The sequence below is a fragment of the Babylonia areolata genome, chromosome 20 (genome assembly GCF_041734735.1).
Source record: "Babylonia areolata isolate BAREFJ2019XMU chromosome 20, ASM4173473v1, whole genome shotgun sequence".
NCBI classification, from domain to species: domain Eukaryota; kingdom Metazoa; phylum Mollusca; class Gastropoda; order Neogastropoda; family Buccinidae; genus Babylonia; species Babylonia areolata.
The window spans coordinates 13581540-13601426 of NC_134895.1; the positions used below are offsets into that span (position 1 = coordinate 13581540).

The following is a 19887-nucleotide window of genomic DNA, read 5'->3' on the forward strand; positions in this document are numbered from 1 at the left end:
GTCTTGCAGTGTTTTAGACAAAGAGAACTTCAGATGTGGAAGCTGGGGCCATTGTTTAGTTGGATAGAAAACGTATAATTAATTTTCTTTTCATGGCAATTTCTCAAAATGGCCGCCATGTTGTGTACTGTATTTTATACCATTATAAATTTGGTTTGAATAAACCTACATGAAAATGAAGTATATGTTTGTGAAGCACTATTTCTCTAGTTTTTGATTATGCAAATACCTAAAAAAAAAAAAAAAGAGTTCAATATGATCCTTAATGTGCCCTTCGTGGGAATGCCTCACACATGCAAACTGTCAACTACTTCCTGCTTGACTTTCTGTGTGTGTGTGAGTATGTGTGTGTGTGCGCGTATATGTGTGTATGTAGTGGTTTGAAAAGGCATTAAGAATATTCCTGATTATTTTCATCGTTCAAAATTAGAAATGATACAAGCTGGTTATGTTGTTGTTTGCAAAACAAAACAAAACAACCCCCCCCCAAAAAAAAAACAAAACAAAAAAAAAACAAAAAAAAAGAGAGAGAGAAAAAAATGACTTATGTATTCAAAGGCTTTATTTTTTCTGCTTACAAATGCAAAGGAAACGGAATATTCAGTTTTTGTCTCTCTTACTTGATCTGTTGAAAGAATTGAGAGGGAACAGAATGAAATTTGCACACATAATTATTTTCACTTTTGTTCAAAAAGAATTATCCTGATAAGGTAGAGAAAGGAAGGTAATTTATTGTTAGCCTCATGTATCAGTCTAGTTGTACTTGCAAATGTAGGACTGTTAGCATGTGCAGTTTCTTAAGTTGTGAATTGACCTTTGTGACATGCAAGGCTATCTTTTTTCTTTTTTGTAATACAATCTTCAGAGAGACATGGTATCTTTCTAAAGGAGAATTCAGACAACTTTAAAAAAAAGAAACTTTTAAACAAGGATGTTTATTACCATCAGTGTTTTTTTTTGGTTTTGTTTTATTTTTTTTTAGATACGTATATCTTGTAAATGAGGTGCTCATGGAAGTTTAAAAAAAAATTTTATTTGTTGTTGAAAAAAAAAGAAGAGAGACTGGATTATGACAATGGAGTGTTGTGTTAATAATACATTAGTGCGTGTGTGTGTGTGTCGTCAAAGAAGATGTTGATTCTGTACCGCCTTTGACAAACACAGACCACGTTATTCCCCCTTTTAACTCACTCAGTACGGCCAGTCCTCTCTTCTCCTCTACACAGACCCCTCGGATGTCCAGTAGGTGTCTGAATGACCCAACCTTTAGCTTCCGTCGTCAGAACTGTGGTATTCTTTGTCAACATTCACCTCTTCGGTATAAGAGCGTTCCGCTTGCAATATTTTGATGATGGTAATTGGGATGAAACGCTGTTAACGTCGTCTCTTTCGCCGTTCGTATGGAGAGAGTTAATCTAAGAAATGTCATCAGAGCAGGGATTTATTTTGAATACATATTGCTCTGTTTGGAAGTTCCATGCAGTTAGATTGGTTTAAAATTTGTTTCGTTCATTTTTTTTTTCTACATCTACCTGTTGTAGTATGCCTACTGAAATACTGGATAAGAATGGTACATATCTTCTTTTTTTTTCCCCCCCTATCATTGATGCATTAGTATTGATGTTTTAATATTTGATAATTTGTTTAGTTATGCAAATATTATTTAATTATTCGCTTTTTCATTGATTCATTCATTTATCTGTTTATCCATTTATTTATTCAGTGTATATTTCTTTCATTTATTTATCTGCTTGTTGATTTACTTATTAATTTTCATGTATATTTCTTTTATTATTTACAGATCTCCAAGTGATCCTGGGATTGGTACTAAATCACGGAAACCAAAGCCGGGAGAAAGAAAAGAAAGTAGTCCTTGAGTTCTCTCAGTGAACATGGCAGATCCATCACTAGCAGAGACGCTGTCGCCGACATCATCAGCTGGAAAAGAAAGCCGCTGGCAGCATTCAGAGACCCTGGACGACACAGCCAAGACCAGCACAAGGAAGGATGAAAGCATGGCACAGATTGCGGATGAGGCTTCCGGTCCACCTGATCTCGGGATGGACGATGACAGAGAGCGGATGATTCAACAGTTTCAGGACGTGTTAAACAGTGACGAAAAGGAAAAATCCTACAGTGCTCATGCTGGTGATGTCAGATGTGGACAAACTGCCAACCTTTTCCAAGACAACACTGTAAGTCACCGCAGTGAAGTTCAGCAAAGCCGTGGGATTGGTGATTATGCTGAGGATGGTCTTGGGGAAGCCAACAAAATGGGCGACTCAACGGAAGCCTGTTGGATGGAAGTCAGCGAACGTGAAGGAAGCGGTTTTGATGCCAGCGTACAAAATGACGGGACCCTTGCATGGAATTGCTCCCAGACATGCAGCAGGAAATTTGAAGATTCCGACCAGGTTGATGAGTCAGTGAAGGGGATGCCATCACAGATGTCAGTGGATGTGGCTGTCGTCATGGCAACTGATATTGCTACGGATGACGGTAGAATTACTGATTCATATATGGATAACAGTAAAATCACTGATGATACAGATGGCATCACTGATACCATGGATGGCAGTGAAATCATGGGTCATACAGATAGCAGTGAAACCACCCACTGCCAGACTTCCTCAGTGACGGCGCCTCCTTTGAATGGTGCAGCAGCAGCAGCGGCCGGTTCAGTCGCCCAGCCAGACAGCTCTGAAGCCTGCCCAGTTCCGGACATCATTTCCACCCACGATTTGGACCAGACTGCCCCCCCAAATCCAGACATGTCTTTCTGCATGAGCGCAGAGAGCAGAAACTGGATGCAGTGCTGCGCCTCTTCAGAGGACGGAGACTGCCCCAAGCGCAGCGCTGCAATCTTCACAGAGCTGGTGGCTGACGTGGGTGGATGTCTGTGCAGCAAAGGCGATCTTCGTGACCGGCTGCCCAGAGGCTGGCCGGACATTTTCTACCCTTTGCCGGACTTGATCGCGTCTCAGCGCTCCTTTGAATCCCAGGTATCAGTGCTAAGACACAGGAAGAGCTCCTCCTTCGAATCTCAGGTATCGGTGTTAAGACACAGGAAGAGCTCCTCCTTCGAATCCCAGGTATCGGTGTTAAGACACAGGAAGAGCTCCTCCTTCGAATCCCAGGTATCGGTGTTAAGACACAGGAAGAGCTCCTCCTTCGAATCTCAGGTATCGGTGTTAAGACACAGGAAGAGCTCCTCCTTCAAATCCCAGGTATTGGTGTTAAGACACAGGAAGAGCTCCTCCTTCGAATCCCAGGTATCGGTGTTAAGACACAGGAAGAGCTCCTCCTTCGAATCTCAGGTATCGGTGTTAAGACACAGGAAGAGCTCCTCCTTCGAATCCCAGGTATCGGTGTTAAGACACAGGAAGAGCTCCTCCTTCGAATCCCAGGTATCGGTGTTAAGACACAGGAAGAGCTCCTCCTTCGAATCCCAGGTATCGGTGTTAAGACACAGGAAGAGCTCCTCCTTCGATAAGACACAGGAAGAGCTCCTCCTTCAAATCCCAGGTATCGGTGTTAAGACACAGGAAGAGCTCCTCCTTCGAATCTCAGGTATCGGTGTTAAGACACAGGAAGAGCTCCTCCTTCGAATCTCAGGTATCGGTGTTAAGACACAGGAAGAGCTCCTCCTTCGAATCTCAGGTATCGGTGTTAAGACACAGGAAGATCTCCTCCTTCGAATCTCAGGTATCAGTGTTAAGACACAGGAAGAGCTCGCTGCTGGGACTGCCTTTCGAGGCCTCGTTTGGGGTTCCCAACTGTTATCAGTCATGGAAGTAGACTTGTCTTTCAAAGTTATTTCAGTTTTGGATCTTTGGATGGTGTTGAATTTTGAACAGGTAGCATAGCATAGAGTACATCCAGAGGTTGTGTTAAGAGTGTCAAGAGATTCGCCTGAAAGTCAAATCGTTGTCAGAAGTATAATATTGTTATTCATAATTCATCTGTAAGTAGCAATTTTCTGGGTGATGGACTTCCCTCAGTAAATAAGTAGTTATCAAAACATAAAGATGAGTAAAGAATTTTGAAGAGCAAGCTTTTATTGTCTCATCCGTTTGTGTGTGTGTGTGTGTGTGTGTGTGCGCGCGCGTGTGTGCATGCATGCATGCACAAACACATGTGCATGTGCATATGTCAGTGCATGTTTGCATGTGGGTGTTTGTGAAATTGTGTGCATGCATGTGTGTGTGCATGCATGCATGTGTGTGTGTGTACATGCATGCATGTGCATATAAACATGTGCATAGATGTGTGTGTATGCATGTTTGTGTGTGCATGCATGCATGCATGTGTGTAGGTTTATGCACATGTGTGTGTAAATATGTGAATACATGTGCGTGTGCATGCATATGTGTGTGTGTGTGTGTTTGTACAGTTGTGTGCACATATGTGTACGTGCGAGCACATGTGCATGCATGTATGTAGTGGCATGTATGCATGGGTGTAAATGAACGAACAAGCTATCAACAACAACAACAAGAAAAAAAAAAAAAAGCATCAAAAGAAAAAAAAAAAAGTATTTTGCTGAGACTGCGTGAAATTAAATTGCCATGAGCTATATTTAGGGTAAGAGACTCTGTAGGAGATTGTTTTTTCCCCATGTAAACATGGGCCTGCTTTTGGCAACATAAACACACAACCCTAACCCCCCTTACCCATGTTTCCATTGACAGAACCCTACAAGCAGAGAGATGACGCTGGGAAAGACCATTCTGGTGACGGGGGGTGCTGGGTATGTGGGCAGCCATGCTGTCATTGAACTTGTGCAGGCTAACTACAATATTGTCGTCGTTGACAATCTCGTCAATGCTAGCATGGGTAAGTGTATATATACATACCTGTGTCAATTACTGATTGTCGCGTCAATAACCATGATGTGTTTTAGAGCATTCTTCATTCATTTAGACTGATATATCTCAACTTTGAAAAGAAAAAAATTAAGAATTTTTTTAAAGAAAAGGAATGATTTGAAGGATGTTTGTCAAATGGGTGTTGAATGTTGGAAGTAAAGAAAGTTTTGAGTCACTGCACACAGTGTGCACTGAAGGTTGTCTGTGTGTGTGTGTTTTTTTTTTTTTTTTTTTTTGTGTGTGTGTGTGTGTGTGTGTGTTTTGTGTGTGGGAGCATGAGCATGTTTATATTATTAGGTTATAATTTTTTTTAGCATTTCATTGATATATTATGAGTGTGTGTGTGTGTGTGCATGGGCAGTTGTGTGTGTGTGTTTGCATATGTATGCTTGCATGTGTGTGTAAGGTTTTAAATGGGCAACAGTACGCAGGTTTCTGTGAAACATTTCATTTCATACTGTAATGTTTTTTGGTTTGGTTTTTTTGGATTGATTGATATGAATATTAATACAGCATCTGTCCTCGGTCGGAGACCAAGCTCTAAGCACTTTACAAACAAGGGGTCATTTGCACAACAGGCTGCCTACCTGGGTAGAGCCAATTGACGGCTGCCGCTGTGCACTCATCATTCATTTCCTGTGTCATTCAATCAGATTTCAGGCACGCACACATACACACTCAGACAGACAAGTAACATTTTGTTTGTATGACCGTTTTATTTTTTTTTGTTTTCTTTTATTCACTCCGTCATGTTGGTAGCCATACTCCACTTTTGGGGGTGTGCATGCTGGGCATGTTCTTGTTTCCATAACTCACCGAATGCTGACATGGCTTACAGCATCTTTAACATGTGCATTTGATCCTCTGCGTCCATATACACATGAAGGGGGTACAGGCACAAGCAGGTCTGCACATATGTTGACCTGGGAAATCGGAAAAATCTCCACCCTTTACCCACCAGGCGCCGTCACCAAGATTCGAACCCGGGACCCTCAGATTGAAAGTCCAACGCTTAAATCATTCAGCTATTGTGCCTGTGTAAGGCACAGGTTGGCAACAAAGGGGGATGTGGTGGAGGATGGAAGGGAATGAATGTGAAGAAGTCAGTTGTTTGCAATGATACGTGTATTTTCATCTTGGGATGACCATTTTTTTCCCTTTTGTTGACAATTTCCTTACAGTTTCCAATTTCACTTTAGGGGAGGGATTGGCAGAATGGATAAGATGCTCATTTGCCAGTACAGTGGCTGTGAGGGTCTGGGCTCAATTCCCACTCTTGCACATTCTCCCTGGAAAAATCAAACTGAGCATTTAGTCATTCGGACGAGACAATAAAACTGAGGCCCCGTACTTGGTGCACTGAAAAAAGAACTCACAGCAACAAAAGTGTTGTCCTCTGGCAAAATTCTGTGGTAGAAATCCACTCTGATAGGTACACAATAAGATAGGCATGCACTCAAGGGCTGACTGTTCGTGTTGGGTTATGATGCTGAACAGGCATCTGCCCAGCAGGTGTGCTGCAGCGTATATCTTCTTCTTCTTCTGCGTTCACTCGTATGCACACGAGTGGGCTTTTATGTGTATGACCGTTTTTACCCCGCCATGTAGGCAGCCATACTCCGTTTTTGGGGGTGTGCATGCTGGGTATGTTCTTGTTTCCATAACCCACCGAATGCTGACATGGATTACAGGATCTTTAACGTGCGTATTTGATCTTCTGCTTGCATATACACACGGAGGGGGTTCAGGCACTAGCAGGTCTGCACATATGTTGACCTGGGAGATCGTAAAAATCTCCACCCTTTACCAACCAGGCGCCGTCACCGTGATTCGAACCCGGGACCCTCAGATTGACAGTCCAACGCTTTAACCACTCGGCTATTGCGCCTGTCAGCATATATCAATATGTCTGAATGCAGTGACGCCTCCTTGAGAAACTGAAAGTGAAACTTCAGCCCCTCATTAGTGCAAGGGCTAGAAGGGAGAAAACACTTGTCTTGGATAACTGTTACCCTCACTGATAAAGACTATGCCTTGTCCAGTCTTGTTTCACAACTTTGGAAGCCCACTGGTTAAAAGTGTTGGACTTTCAATATTGAGGGTCCAGGGTTTGAATCTCGGTAACTGCACCTGGTGGGTAAAGGGTGGAGAATTTAACAGTCTCCCAGGTCAGTATATGTGCAGACCTGCTTCAGCCTTAACCCCCTTCGTGTGTATACGGCAAGCAGAAGATCAAATACACACGTTAAAGATCCTGTTAACCATGTCAGCATTCGGTGGGTTATAGAAACAAAAACATCCTAGCATGCACACCCCCGAAAACAGAGTAAGTCTGCCTACATGGTGGGGTAAAAATGGTCATACACGTAAAAGCCCACTTGTGTACATACGAGTGAACATGGGAGTTGCAGCCCACAAATGAAGAAGAAGAAGTATCGCAAATTTGCATAATATATTTTAGAAAATAATGAATTAAAAAAATTGCTTGATCTGTACTGGTGGGTGTGCTTTGTTGTATCAGGGTTTTGTGTGGAGACTGACGTTGTCTGTTTGATGTTGCAGAGAGTATACGACGTGTGGAGAAGATTGTGGGCAAAAGCATCAAGTCCTATTCTGTAGATCTGCTGAACAAACCAGCACTGGATGAGGTGTTCACAAAGGTTAGTAGATTAAGAAAAGAAAAAAAAAATCATTTTCATGAATGCAGATTTATGACTCACTTGTGAAAATAAAGTGAGTCCATGTTATAATCCTGTGTTTGGTTGTCTGTGTGTGTGTGTCTGTGTGTCCGTGGTAAACTTAAACATTGCCATTTTCTTTGGAAATACTTAGTCTGCCAAAACCAAATTTGGTGTAAACATAGTATGAAAAAAATCTTCACAGTCGTACCAATGATAGGTTGTAAGTCTCCTGAATTAAACCGTATTTCCGTTTCATTAACGGTTTATTTCATTGAGATTCGTTCCGAAATCCGAAATTTCTAAAAAACCACTTCCCACTGAGCTGCCAGAAGGTGTTTGTTAAGAAGACGACATGACCTTGTTTTTCTTGTTCACAATGGGGGTGTTGGGTGGAGAGTGGTGAGTGGTACTGATTGGGGAGGCGGGGAATGGGGAACAGAAAGTAATGTGCTTTTAGCAGTATTTCTGGAGAAACGTGCCAAAAAATGTTCATTGTCATTGTTATTGTTGTTGTTGTTGTCACAGCACACTGTGCATGCTGTGATTGATTTTATTATCATTATTATTGCTGTTGTTGTCACAGCACACCGTGCATACTGTGATTTTATTATCATTATTATTGCTGTTGTTGTCACAGCACACCGTGCATACTGTGATTTTATTATCATTATTATTGCTGTTGTTGTCACAGCACACCGTGCATACTGTGATTTTATTATCATTATTATTGCTGTTGTTGTTACAGCACACCGTGCATGCTGCGATTTTATTGACTCACTTGTGTAAACAAAGTGAGTCTATGTTTTAACCCAGTGTTCGGTTGTGTGTGTGTGTGTGTGTGAGTGTGTGTCTGTGTGTCCGTGGTAAACTTTAACATTGACATTTTCTCTGCAACTACTTTGTCAGTTGACACCAAATTTGGCATAGAAATAGGAAAAATTCAGTTCTTTCCAGTCATCTTGTTTAAAACAATATTGCACCTCTGGGATGGGCACAAAAAAATAAAAAAAGAAGCCAAATTATATGCAAACTGCATTTACTGTTATATTTATATTTTTTGTATTCTCTATATTTGGCACTTTGATCTGATATTCTGACCCAACAACAAGAGGAGTCATTATTATCATTTTTTGTTCAAACAGGAACTTCTTTTGCTAAGCATGGAAGTTTTATTTATTTTGCAAACGTTTTGGTGCAGATAGTAAAAAAGGGAAATTACTCTGTAATTAATGCTAGGGGACTTAATAAAGTTAATTTATCATAAGTGAGTCTTGAAGGCCTTGTTATCATTATTATTGCTGTTGTTGTCACAGCACACCGTGCATGCTGTGATTCACTTTGCGGGGCTGAAGGCCGTGGGGGAGTCCTGTGAGATGCCCCTCCTCTACTACAAGAACAACGTCGGGGGCACTACCAACCTCTTGGAGGTAAAGCTTGTCTTGTACCAAAGGACTGTGTTTGTGCGTGTGCGTGTGCATGTGTGGGTGGGTGGGTAGGTGTGTGTGTGGGGTTTTTGTTTGTGCATATGTGTGTGTGTGTGTGTGTGTGTGTGTGTGTGTGTGTGTGTGTTGGAGGAAAAGCGTCTCATACCATAGGACTCTGTGTGTGTGTGTGTGTGTGTGTGTGTGTGTGTGTCTGTGCATGTGTGTGTGTGTGTGTGTAAGTGCATGTGTGTATGTGTATGTGGGTATGTGTGTCTTGGAGGTAAAACATTTCATACCAAAGGAATGTTAGTACGTGTGTGTGTGTGTGTGTGTGTGTGTGTAGAGCATGATGAAAGTGTTTTTAAAAAAAAAGTAACTCATGGTCAAATCCAAATAGGTTTTGATAGTCACATCCTCATCATTCAAGTTACAGCTACAAAAAAAAAAAAAAGGAAAAAAAAAAGAAAAAAAGAAAAAAGCTTCATATAGTTCAGGTTCTGTGATTCTTACTGAGATGATACCATCCCCCCAAAAAACAACAACAGACAAACAAATACACACACACACACAAAGAAAAAAAACACACAGAACAAACAAACAAACCCAGCTTCAGATAGTTAAGTTCTGTGGTTCTTCCTGAGAGGATGTAAGCCAGCCACCGCTACCCCCCCCCACCCCCACCCCCCACCCCTCCCCAAAAAACAAGAAAAAAGGACAGGCAGGAATGAAAATAACAGGCAACATTTATGAGATACATTGTATTTTGTAACTTTGCTGTTTCCCCACCCCCCCCCTTTTTTTTTTGTATCTATGTAATAATAATAATAATAATAATAATGGATACTTATATAGCACACTATCCAGAAATCTGCTCTAGGTGCTTTACAAAAATGCTTTTAACATAAAACATTATATCTATGTTACATACACACACCAAAATGTGACTACACACACACACACACACACACACACACACACACACATGCACACACACACACACACACACACACACACACACACACATACACACACACACACACACACTGCATACATACATTTTAACATACATGTGTATCTAACAGCTACCCTAACACATACGCACACATAGGCAGGCACAAACTTACATAAACACACGCACACACAACACACATTCATATACATGCATGTAGTTATGTACACATACATATGTATACACACATAGTACAAGAAAAGCATTGTGAAAAGAACACTGCGACACTTCAGGAACCCTTATCATCAGCAAAAGCAGGGCCGCAGATGTCACACATTGCCTGAGTTTAAAGATCATCACTATTAATTTAGAACCTTTGAAGGTGCCAAGTGCCAGTGGTGACAGCTTTGGGTCTTCCAGCTGGATCATAGTTCTTGGTGGGCTTCTTCTTCTTCTGCGTTCACTCATATGCACACGAGTGGGCCTCTACGTGTATGACCGTTTTTACACCGCCATGTAGGCAGCCATACTCCGTTTTCAGAGGTGTGCATGCTGGGTATGTTCTTGTTTCCATAACCCACCGAACGCTGACATGGATTACAGGATCTTTAACGTGCGTATTTGATCTTCTGCTTGCATATACACATGAAGGGGGTTCAGGCACTAGCAGGTCTGCACATATGTTGACCTGGGAGATAGTAAAAATCTCCACCCTTTACCCAACAGGCGCCGTCACCGTGATTCGAACCCGGGACCCTCAGATTGACAGTCCAATGCTTTAACCACTCGGCTATTGTGCCTGTCGTTCTTGGTGGGCTAAGGGTGGAGAGTTTTCCTCCCTGATCTTTAGGTAAACAGTTGTGCAGACCTGCTATTGCTCTTTTGCCATTGTGTTTGTACACAAATGCCAAATAAATGAAACATACACATAAAAGATCTATTCATCTATGCCAGCAAAAAAATTGAAATACACACATGAAAGGACCTGTGATTTATGTCAGTAAAAAGGGAAATACATGCATACAAGATCCTGTAATATGTGTTAGCAAAAATGAAATTCACACATAAAAGATCTTGTAAACTATGTCAATGTGTTGGTGGTTTAAGGAAACACACACACACCTAACATGCACATGCCCAAACAAAAAAAACAAAAAACCCCCACAAAAACACCAGTATGGTTGCTAGTATGAGGCAGGGGTAAAAACTGTGTGAGTGAAAAAAAAAAAAAAAGAAAGAAAAAAAGACGCGTTTGTGAGCAGGTGATGGAAGCCCACGGAGTGTACAACCTGGTGTTCTCAAGCTCCGCCACAGTGTACGGCACGCCACAGTTCCTTCCCCTGACGGAGCAGCACCCAGTAGGTGGCTGCACGAACCCCTACGGCAAGACCAAGTACATGGTGGAACAGATGCTGTGCGACATCGCCGCTTCCAACGAGGTCTGTGACACTGACGTTCTTGGTTGGAGTATCATTCTTCTTTCGTTCTTTCCGCCTGGGCCCCCCCAACCCTTACAAAGTGGGTTCTGTTCTTTTTAACTCATTCTACCCCATGGCTACATGCCTGCTACAACTCCCTTGGACCAGCTCCACATGGGACCACTGCAGAAAGAAACTGTGGTTCACTAAAACGGTGAAAATTGATAGAGAATTGTTGATCTAATCAGTCAAACAAAGCTTGGACTGTGGTTCACTAAAACGGTGAAAATTGATAGAGAATTGTTGATCTAATCAAGTCAAACAAAGCTTGGTTTTCATGATTGCGGAATCCTCAAACAGTTCAGTTTTGAATGCGAACTGTACCAAGCAAGAATAAACGGAATTAGAATGGTGCGTTGATACGAGAAGACTCCACAGGGGGAAGTAATTATGGTACATGTTCACTCATACCTGGAGTTGACGTTTTAACAATGCCATACACCAGATCTATGTTGAAACGTTTGTCCAAATAGTTGCCTGATTTTTAAGCACATTAAGGTAGTTAAAGTACCGTATACCTACACACATTTTTGAAGACTGTCAGCCACAGCCACTTATCCACAAATACACATGTGTACAGTCTCTCTCATCTCTGTCTCTGTCTCTCTCTCTCTCATTTTTCACATAATTTTCTTCCTTTTCCAGTTTGTTATTTGTATATTTTGTTCAGTAAATATAGACATTGTTTCATTATAATGAAGCATTCCTTCTGGGTTGTTTTTTTTCTCTGCTTGCATGTTTGTTACAGTTTTTTTTTTAAGATAAAAGGGGATTTAAAAAAAAACAATAGAGTGTTATTTTTCTGCTGTGTCTGAACATGTTTGTGTGCAGAGCATTATTTGTGTTATTTGTTGGTGTTTAGCTGTGTAGTCTGTTGCTGCCTTATTTACCAACTGCAGAATGAACTGAATGAAGAAATAATTAAGCGTTGTTGAAAAATAGTATGGATGGTGAAACTAACAATTTAAAAAACAACAACTGAAGTTAATCACCTTTTCAGCTGTTCTGTTGAGTGTTCGTAAGTTTCCAAAACGTTTCTTATGTCTGTGAGTTAAATCACCAGTTGTGGTTGAATTGTGACTCAGGTTTTGTATTGTTTTAAAAACCTATAGTGACTTGTTTAGAAACTTACTATGGCTTGTTTATCAGCTTGTCACAAGGTCTGCTGTTAAAATTCTGAGAACAAAAGTCCAAGGTGTTTCTCTGAGCAGAATATCAGTACCAAAGGAGTTGGGTCAACTTTGAAATTCAGGATGGAAAGAAACCTGTTCTTTATTCGTGGAAGTGGATTATCAGATCAACTGCATCTTCCAAATATGTGAGGTGTACCATTTGTGATTTTTACCTTCACTGAATAGTCGGGGATGATTTAATGATTTTATCATTACCAGGTAGATTTCATTGCTTAATTGATCTAGGTATGAATTATACAGCAATTAAAGGATAAGCTAATATTATTCTTGAGACTACTCACAGTTCTCCTTTTCTTATGGGTAACTCTTTGTTATTCCATACATTGATAAAAATGCAGCTTGTGCCAAATACAGTGAATGGTTAAAAAAAACAATGATGCTGACATACATTGCCAGGAGCATTCATAAATGGCTTTGCGGGTGGGGATGGGGGTGGTACCTTGCTCTTTGGATGTCTTTTCTTTCTAAGCATTGATGTGATAATAAGAAAAGATGCTTGTTCGCCATTTTGAGCATTCCACCTGTCGAGCATAATTGTTAGGGTTTGTTTGTTTGGTTGTTGTTTTTTTTTGCCTTATAGTGTCAGAATTTTATCTGTTTGAAATATTCCATGAGTTGATCATACAGTCTTTTTCATCCCTTACAGTACTGGAATTCTATCAGTTTCTTACATTCATCTGGTTAATCTTGAATTTGGCTTCTTCCCTTGCAGAATGGAATTTTTCACTTTGATACATTTAACCACGTGATTACAATCCTTTCCTCCTTTGCAGGTGTGGAATTTTTCCATTTTTTTAACTCTTTCACTACCACAGGCGACTTTTGTTGTCTGGACAGTGCACCGCCATTGGCGAGTTTTGTCGACATCGAGGGGTCATGTTGATAAGACCATTTTTTACATTGTAACAAAAGCTTGACAGCTGCAGCCAGTTTACCGCCAATAGAACAATGACTAACCTTTGCCCCCTGACAGAGTTTGAAGTGAACAAGTCCATTGTGTTGTTTTGACATGAACCGAAGTCTGTGACTGAGAGCATGGTTTCTAAAAATTTGGCGCTGCGGAGCGTTTTTCGCACAGAGACTTGGTGGTGAAAGAATTAAACATTCAGTCACATATTACTTAAAAGCAGTTGTTTTTCCTTTCTGCTCAGAGTTGGGATTTCAGCATTCTGGTAACATTCAGTCACACAATACTAATAGGAATCTGCTCATATCACTCCTCTCCTTTATTCCCTCCACTTGTTACCCACTGAGAAGCAAATAGATCACAAACTCTCTCTCCTGTGCTACAAAACTTATCTTTTTCTTACTTTTCTGAGTTCCTGCATTACTATTCATCTCGCCAGCTCCAGTCATCAGGTCATGACTGTCTCTTAAGAATTCCCTCCTACAGAACCAGATCATATGGAAAACGCACTTTCTTTTTCCAGGCTTACTCCGCATGGAACTCACTCCTGTTTCCTGTCCGTCATGCTGTTTCTTGCGCTTCTTTCAAAACCTCTTTGAAAACTCATTTATTTCCAGCCATTCAAACCAGTAAATAACTCCTTGTCTTCAAGGATATTTATGTTTTAGTCAAGTTAAATTTGTTTACTTCTTTTTTTTTTTTTAACCATTTTTAAACCAACACATGTTCATATGCCTTGAACAGCCAAGATGTGCTTGCACACGTGTGTGTGTGTGTGTGTGTGTGTGTGTGTGTGTGTTTGTGTATGTGTGTGTGTGTGTGTCTACGTCTTGTGTGGAGTGGGTGTGGGTTTGTGGGTAAGAGTTGGAGCGGGAGGATTTGTGCGTGGGGATGTATTCATGTGTTTTTAGTATGCATACGTCATTGTGTTTTTCATTGTAAACGCCCAGGGCTTTATTATGATTAGACTTGGCGTACCAAATGTCCTTTTATTACTATTAGTAGTAGTAGGCCTCCTTCAGTCATGGCTGACCATGGATAGAGTATATCCGACCTAATGTCTAATTGGGCTGTATGCTTGGACAAAGCAGCATCGCCTGTGACTGTAGAGACCGATGCGACAGAGACAGTTTCTGTCACAGCGGTCACATGTGTAAGCTGATGCTGGTTCTGTCGGCTGCCGTCCCTTTTCTGCGAGCTTGCTTTTCTGCTGCAGCAGCTGACAGTTTGTCCTCACCAGTCCGTAGCTGATTCTTGAGAGTGCTATTACTATTATCGTTATCAATATTATTATGAATCGTTTTTCCTCTCTCAGAATTGGAACTTCATCATTCTACGATACTTCAACCCTGTGGGGGCCCACAAGTCTGGCACCATCGGGGAGGACCCGGCAGGCGTGCCCAACAACCTGATGCCCTTCATTGGCCAGGTGGCTGTGGGCCGCAGGGCCGCCCTCAAGGTGTACGGCAGTGACTACGACACTCACGATGGCACAGGTAATTCACTCGTTGCAGCCCACTTCCAGATATTCTCATTGCAGTGAACTCTACTGCACATTGATTGACTGATTGATTGATATGGATATTTGTATACTAATATAGTGCCTATCCTCCGTCAACATTATGCAAATTTCTGTAATTTTTTTTTTTGGATTGATTGATATGGATACTTATATAGCGCCTGTCCTCGGTTGGAGACAAAGCTCTGAGTGCTTTGCAAACATGGGGTCATTTGCACAACAGGCTGCTTACCTGGGTAGAGCCAACTGACGGCTGCCACTGGGCGCTCATCATTCATTTCCTGGTGTCATTCAATCAGATTTCAGGCACTCACACATGCACACTCAGACAGACATGTAACATTTTACGTGTATTACCGTTTTTTGTTTATCTACCCCACCATGTAGGCTGCCATTCTGTTTTCGGGGATGTGCATGCTGGGTATGTTCTTGTTTCCATAGCACACCAAACGCTGACATGGATTTCAGGATCTTTAATATGTGTATTTGATATTTTGCGTGCGTGTGCACACGAAGGGGGCTCAGGCACTAGCAGGTCTGCATATATGTTGACCTGGGAGATTGGAAAAATCTCCACCCTTTACCCACCAGGCGCAGTCACCGAGATTCGAACCCGAGACCCTCATATTGAAAGTCCAACACTTTAAGTGGAGTGATGGCCTAGAGGTAACGTGTCAGCCTAGGAAGCGAGAGAATCTGAGCGCACTGGCTTGAATCCTGGCAGAGTCGCCAGTATTTTCTCCCCCTCCACTAGACATTGAGTGGTGGTCTGGACGCTAGTCATTCGGATGAGATGATAAACTGAGGTCCCATGTGCAGCATGCACTTAGTGCACGTAAAAAAACCCATGGCAACAAAAGGGTTGTCCCTGGCAAAATTCTGTAGAAAAATCCACTTCGATAGGAAAACATTAAAAACAAAACAAACAAAAAAACCCCAAACAACAAAAAAACAGCTGCATGCAGGAAAAAATACAAAACAAAACCAAAAAAATGGGTGTAGCAACATGCTCTCCCTGGGGAGAGCAGCCCAAATTTCACACAGAGAAATCTGTTTTGACAAAAAGAGTAATACAAAAAACACTCAGCTTTTGTGCACGTACACCCAAACACAAAAGACATGCGTGGTGCGTACCTTTCTGTACAAGCACACAGGCACTTCTCCTGTGGAAAGAGGTCATTTTCCGTCTTCTTCCCAACAACTTGAAATTCTCTGCCCATTGCTCTCAAAAAAACTAATCTATCTGCCTTTAAAGCAAATCTTAAAACTTATCTCTTTAAAAAAACAACAACAAAACTTGTCATAACTCAGATAGTGCTGTTGTCCCAGGCTCAAGGCAATGTGAGTGTGTGTGATGGGTGAGTAGAGAGAAAATGGGGATGGGTAGATGGATGGTGGTGGTGTGGATCGAAAAGGAGAATGACCTCCGATTTTTTACCACTTTTACCTTTTCTATCCAAAACTTTATTTTACAATTTTTACATAATCTATGGCATGCAAATTACAATTACGCTCCTTTTTACATGCATGTATTTCAAGTGAAAATTGCTATTATCTCAGCAGTTTAATCCTGTGTGTATGTGTGTGTTTGTGTGTGTGTGTGTTTTGTGTGTGTGTGTGTGTGTGTGTGTGTTGGAGTGTAACAGTTGTAGTATTGAGAGTATGTTACTTTGTGGCTTTTGTGCATTGTGTTTTTATAATATTAATGATTCTGTTTTATGTTTCTACTACTTTTTATATGCTTTCTTGTTTCACTTTGGGTACTGGATTGTAAAGCGCTTAGAGCTTGCTCATGCTTGAACTATAGCGCTATGTAAAAATAAATTATTATTAATGTTATATATATATATATATATATATATATAATAGAGAGAGAGATGGGACATGTAAATATAGTTTATTTATCTATGGTATCATTCATTATCATTATTCATAATATGATCATTATTATTTTCTTTTCCTTCTTTCTTTTTTATTTCTTTTTTATTTTATTTATCATTTATTTACTTTTTGTTTCTATTTATTTCTTTGTTCCTATATCTATCTATCTATCTATTTTATCTATTTATCTGTTTTATCTATTTATTTATTTGGTTCTGTTTATTTATTTATTTTATTGATGTATTTATTGATACATTCATTCTTTTATTCATTTTGTTCATTACTATTCTTTTAATCATCTGTTTATATTGTTCTATTTTCATTTTATTTTATTTTCTCTCAGGGCATGACTAAGCGCGTTGGGTCATGTTGCTGGCCAGGCATGTGCTTAGTAGATCTGGTGCCACATATATATATATATATATATATAGATGCATTTGTCTGAAATGCATTGACACCTCCTTGATAAACTGAACTGAACTGAACTGAACTGTTCTCCAGGTGTGCGTGATTACATCCACGTGGTGGACCTGGCCAAGGGACACCTGGCTGCCCTGCGAAAGCTGGACGAGCAGTGCGGCCTGAAGGTAGGATCTTCATCTGCCCCTGTGTGAAGCATCCGTCTCTCTCCGAGCCCTTCACCACCTTTGAACTCTTGCTTGGCTCATGCGCTTGCTGTGTCATTGATATTATGCGCCAGCGTTGTGATATCTTGTCTTCCACGGAGCCCGTCACCTTTGAACTCTTGCTTGGCTCATGCGCTTGCTGTGTCATTGATATTATGCGCTAACGTTGTGACATCTGTCTTCTACTGAGCCTGTCACCTTCGAACTCTTGCTTGGCTCATGAGCTTGCTGTGTTGGTGCCATTATGCATGATCTCAGGCAAACAGTTATAACACCCCCACAACAATAATATAAATCACACAGTCAGAACACCTTTCAAACAGCAGCCATCAGTCTGTGATGTTAACTTTTCCATGGCAGCTCATGGTCACGATGTTACTTGTAAGTTTGCAACGGCGATGATCTTTTGACAAAAAGTTAGCCCCCCTTCCCCCCAACAAGCACAGTCCACATTTACCACAGCAGTAATCTTGGACACAGGCAGGCAGCACCTACTGACCACAGATCGTATTTTATTGTTGTGGAGGTGTTGTAACTTTGTGCCTGGGATCTTTGTAATAAAGGTGTTGTTGTGGGTGACTGTTTTATCCAAGTTCATTGTTGTGGATGGGTGCTTGTTATGTGGTGTAACTGTGTGTCTGAGATCATTGTTGTGGAGGTATTGTGACTTTGTATTCAAGATCGTTGTAAAGGTGTTGAACGTTTGTGCCCAGGATCATTGTCATTATTTCAGGTAACCATTTTAACCAAGTTCATCGTTGTGGATGGGTGTGTTTGTCAGGAGATCACTGAGATGGAGCGGTATAAACTGAACTGAATTGAACTAAGGTCCTTGGTGTTGTGAAGGTGGACTGGCTTTGGTCCTGCTGAAATCAACAGACAAGAACATCAAGCACTGTAACACTGTATCAAGCACTCTGACAAGAACCGTAACTAGGGACCCAGTGCATGGCTGTTGGCTTCCGCTGCCTTGCAAACTCATCTGTCCTTGTATCTTCTTCTTCTTCTGCGTTCGTGGGCTGCAACTCCCACGTTCACTCGTATGCACACGAGTGGGCTTTTACGTGTATGACCGTTTTTACCCCGCCATGTAGGCAGTCATACTCCGCTTTCATGGGGTGTGCATGCTGGGTATATTCTTGTTTCCATAACCCACCGAACGCTGACATGGATTACAGGATCTTTTACGTGCGCATCTGATCTTCTGCTTGCGTATGCACACGAAGGGGACTCAGGCACTAGCAGGTCTGCACATATGTTGACCTGGGAGATCGGAAAAATCTCCACCCTTTACCCACCAGGCGCCATCGCGATTTGAACCCGGGACCCTCAGATTGAGGGTCCAATGCTTTAACCACTCGGCTATTGCGCCCGTCATGTCCTTGTATCATATTTTGACATTGTCATGGGCAATGATGCGTGGTGTTGCGGTTTGTTAGAGTGAGCCGTGCGGCCCAACATCTCCGTCTTCAGCACTCAGGGTTTCTGTCAGAGTTACCTCACCCTTAGCTCATGGCCCAAAGATCTGCGCTGTGAGGGCAAGGAGGATTGTTTCTCCAAGGATCCTACCTCAGGGCTAGAGGTTATAGCGCGCCTCTTGATCGCATGATGAACCCGTTGTAGGACACATGGCATATTTTAGTGAGTGCAACAGTGCCAGTTGCTGCCTTGCCTTGTCCTTACAGGAAGATCGCCATTTGGTCTTGGGGTGCAAATATCGTAGCTGACCCTCTTACCAGAGGGTCGTTCCCCCTATCCGCCATGTGGGGACCCACCGAATTGGGGATGGTCGCCCTGCTACTGAGTAGGTAGTTGCCCATCCCCGGATCTGTCCCAGGTGAAGAACAGCAGGGCATCTGGTGGTGTATAAGTATGTGGTGAGGTGACTGATTTTTGTGCGGTGGTGAGCTTTGCACAGTCGGAGGTTCTTTCATCTAATGTTCTGATGCCACAGGCATTGTGTTGTTGCAAGAGACAAGTGTAGCACATATAGTGCAGTTTGGAGTTTTCCGCTTTGTGTTACATGCATTATATTACCAGGTAGGTGTGTGTGTATGTGTGTGTGTGTGTGTGTGTGAAAAAAAAAAGCACACACACAAAAACACACACAAAAAAATATATATATATATATATATACACACACACATACACACGTACACACACACATTGAAGGCTTTATCCAAGTTGAACATAATTTGACAGCTTATATTAAAAAAAAAAAAAAATATATATATATATATATATGTATATATACATGTGTGTGTGTGTGTGTGTGTATACACATACACACACACACACATTAAAGGCTTTATCCAAGTTGAGCATAGTTTGACAGCTTATATATATATATATATATGTATG

General features: G+C 41.4%; 1 protein-coding gene across 3 annotated transcripts in view; it reads left to right on the forward strand.

Moving 5' to 3' along the window:
* The window catches only part of LOC143295225 (uncharacterized), a 32276-nt gene that overhangs the window by 1009 nt on the left and 11380 nt on the right, over positions 1-19887 (forward strand). For all 3 annotated transcript variants that reach the window (XM_076606800.1, XM_076606801.1, XM_076606799.1), the window contains exons 2-8: positions 1802-3002; positions 4692-4836; positions 7431-7528; positions 8863-8976; positions 11185-11361; positions 14816-14996; positions 17402-17487. In XM_076606800.1, coding sequence (XP_076462915.1) covers positions 1893-3002; positions 4692-4836; positions 7431-7528; positions 8863-8976; positions 11185-11361; positions 14816-14996; positions 17402-17487 — 1911 coding nt within the window. In that variant the 5' untranslated portion in view covers positions 1802-1892. The remainder of the gene's footprint in view (positions 1-1801; positions 3003-4691; positions 4837-7430; positions 7529-8862; positions 8977-11184; positions 11362-14815; positions 14997-17401; positions 17488-19887) is intronic.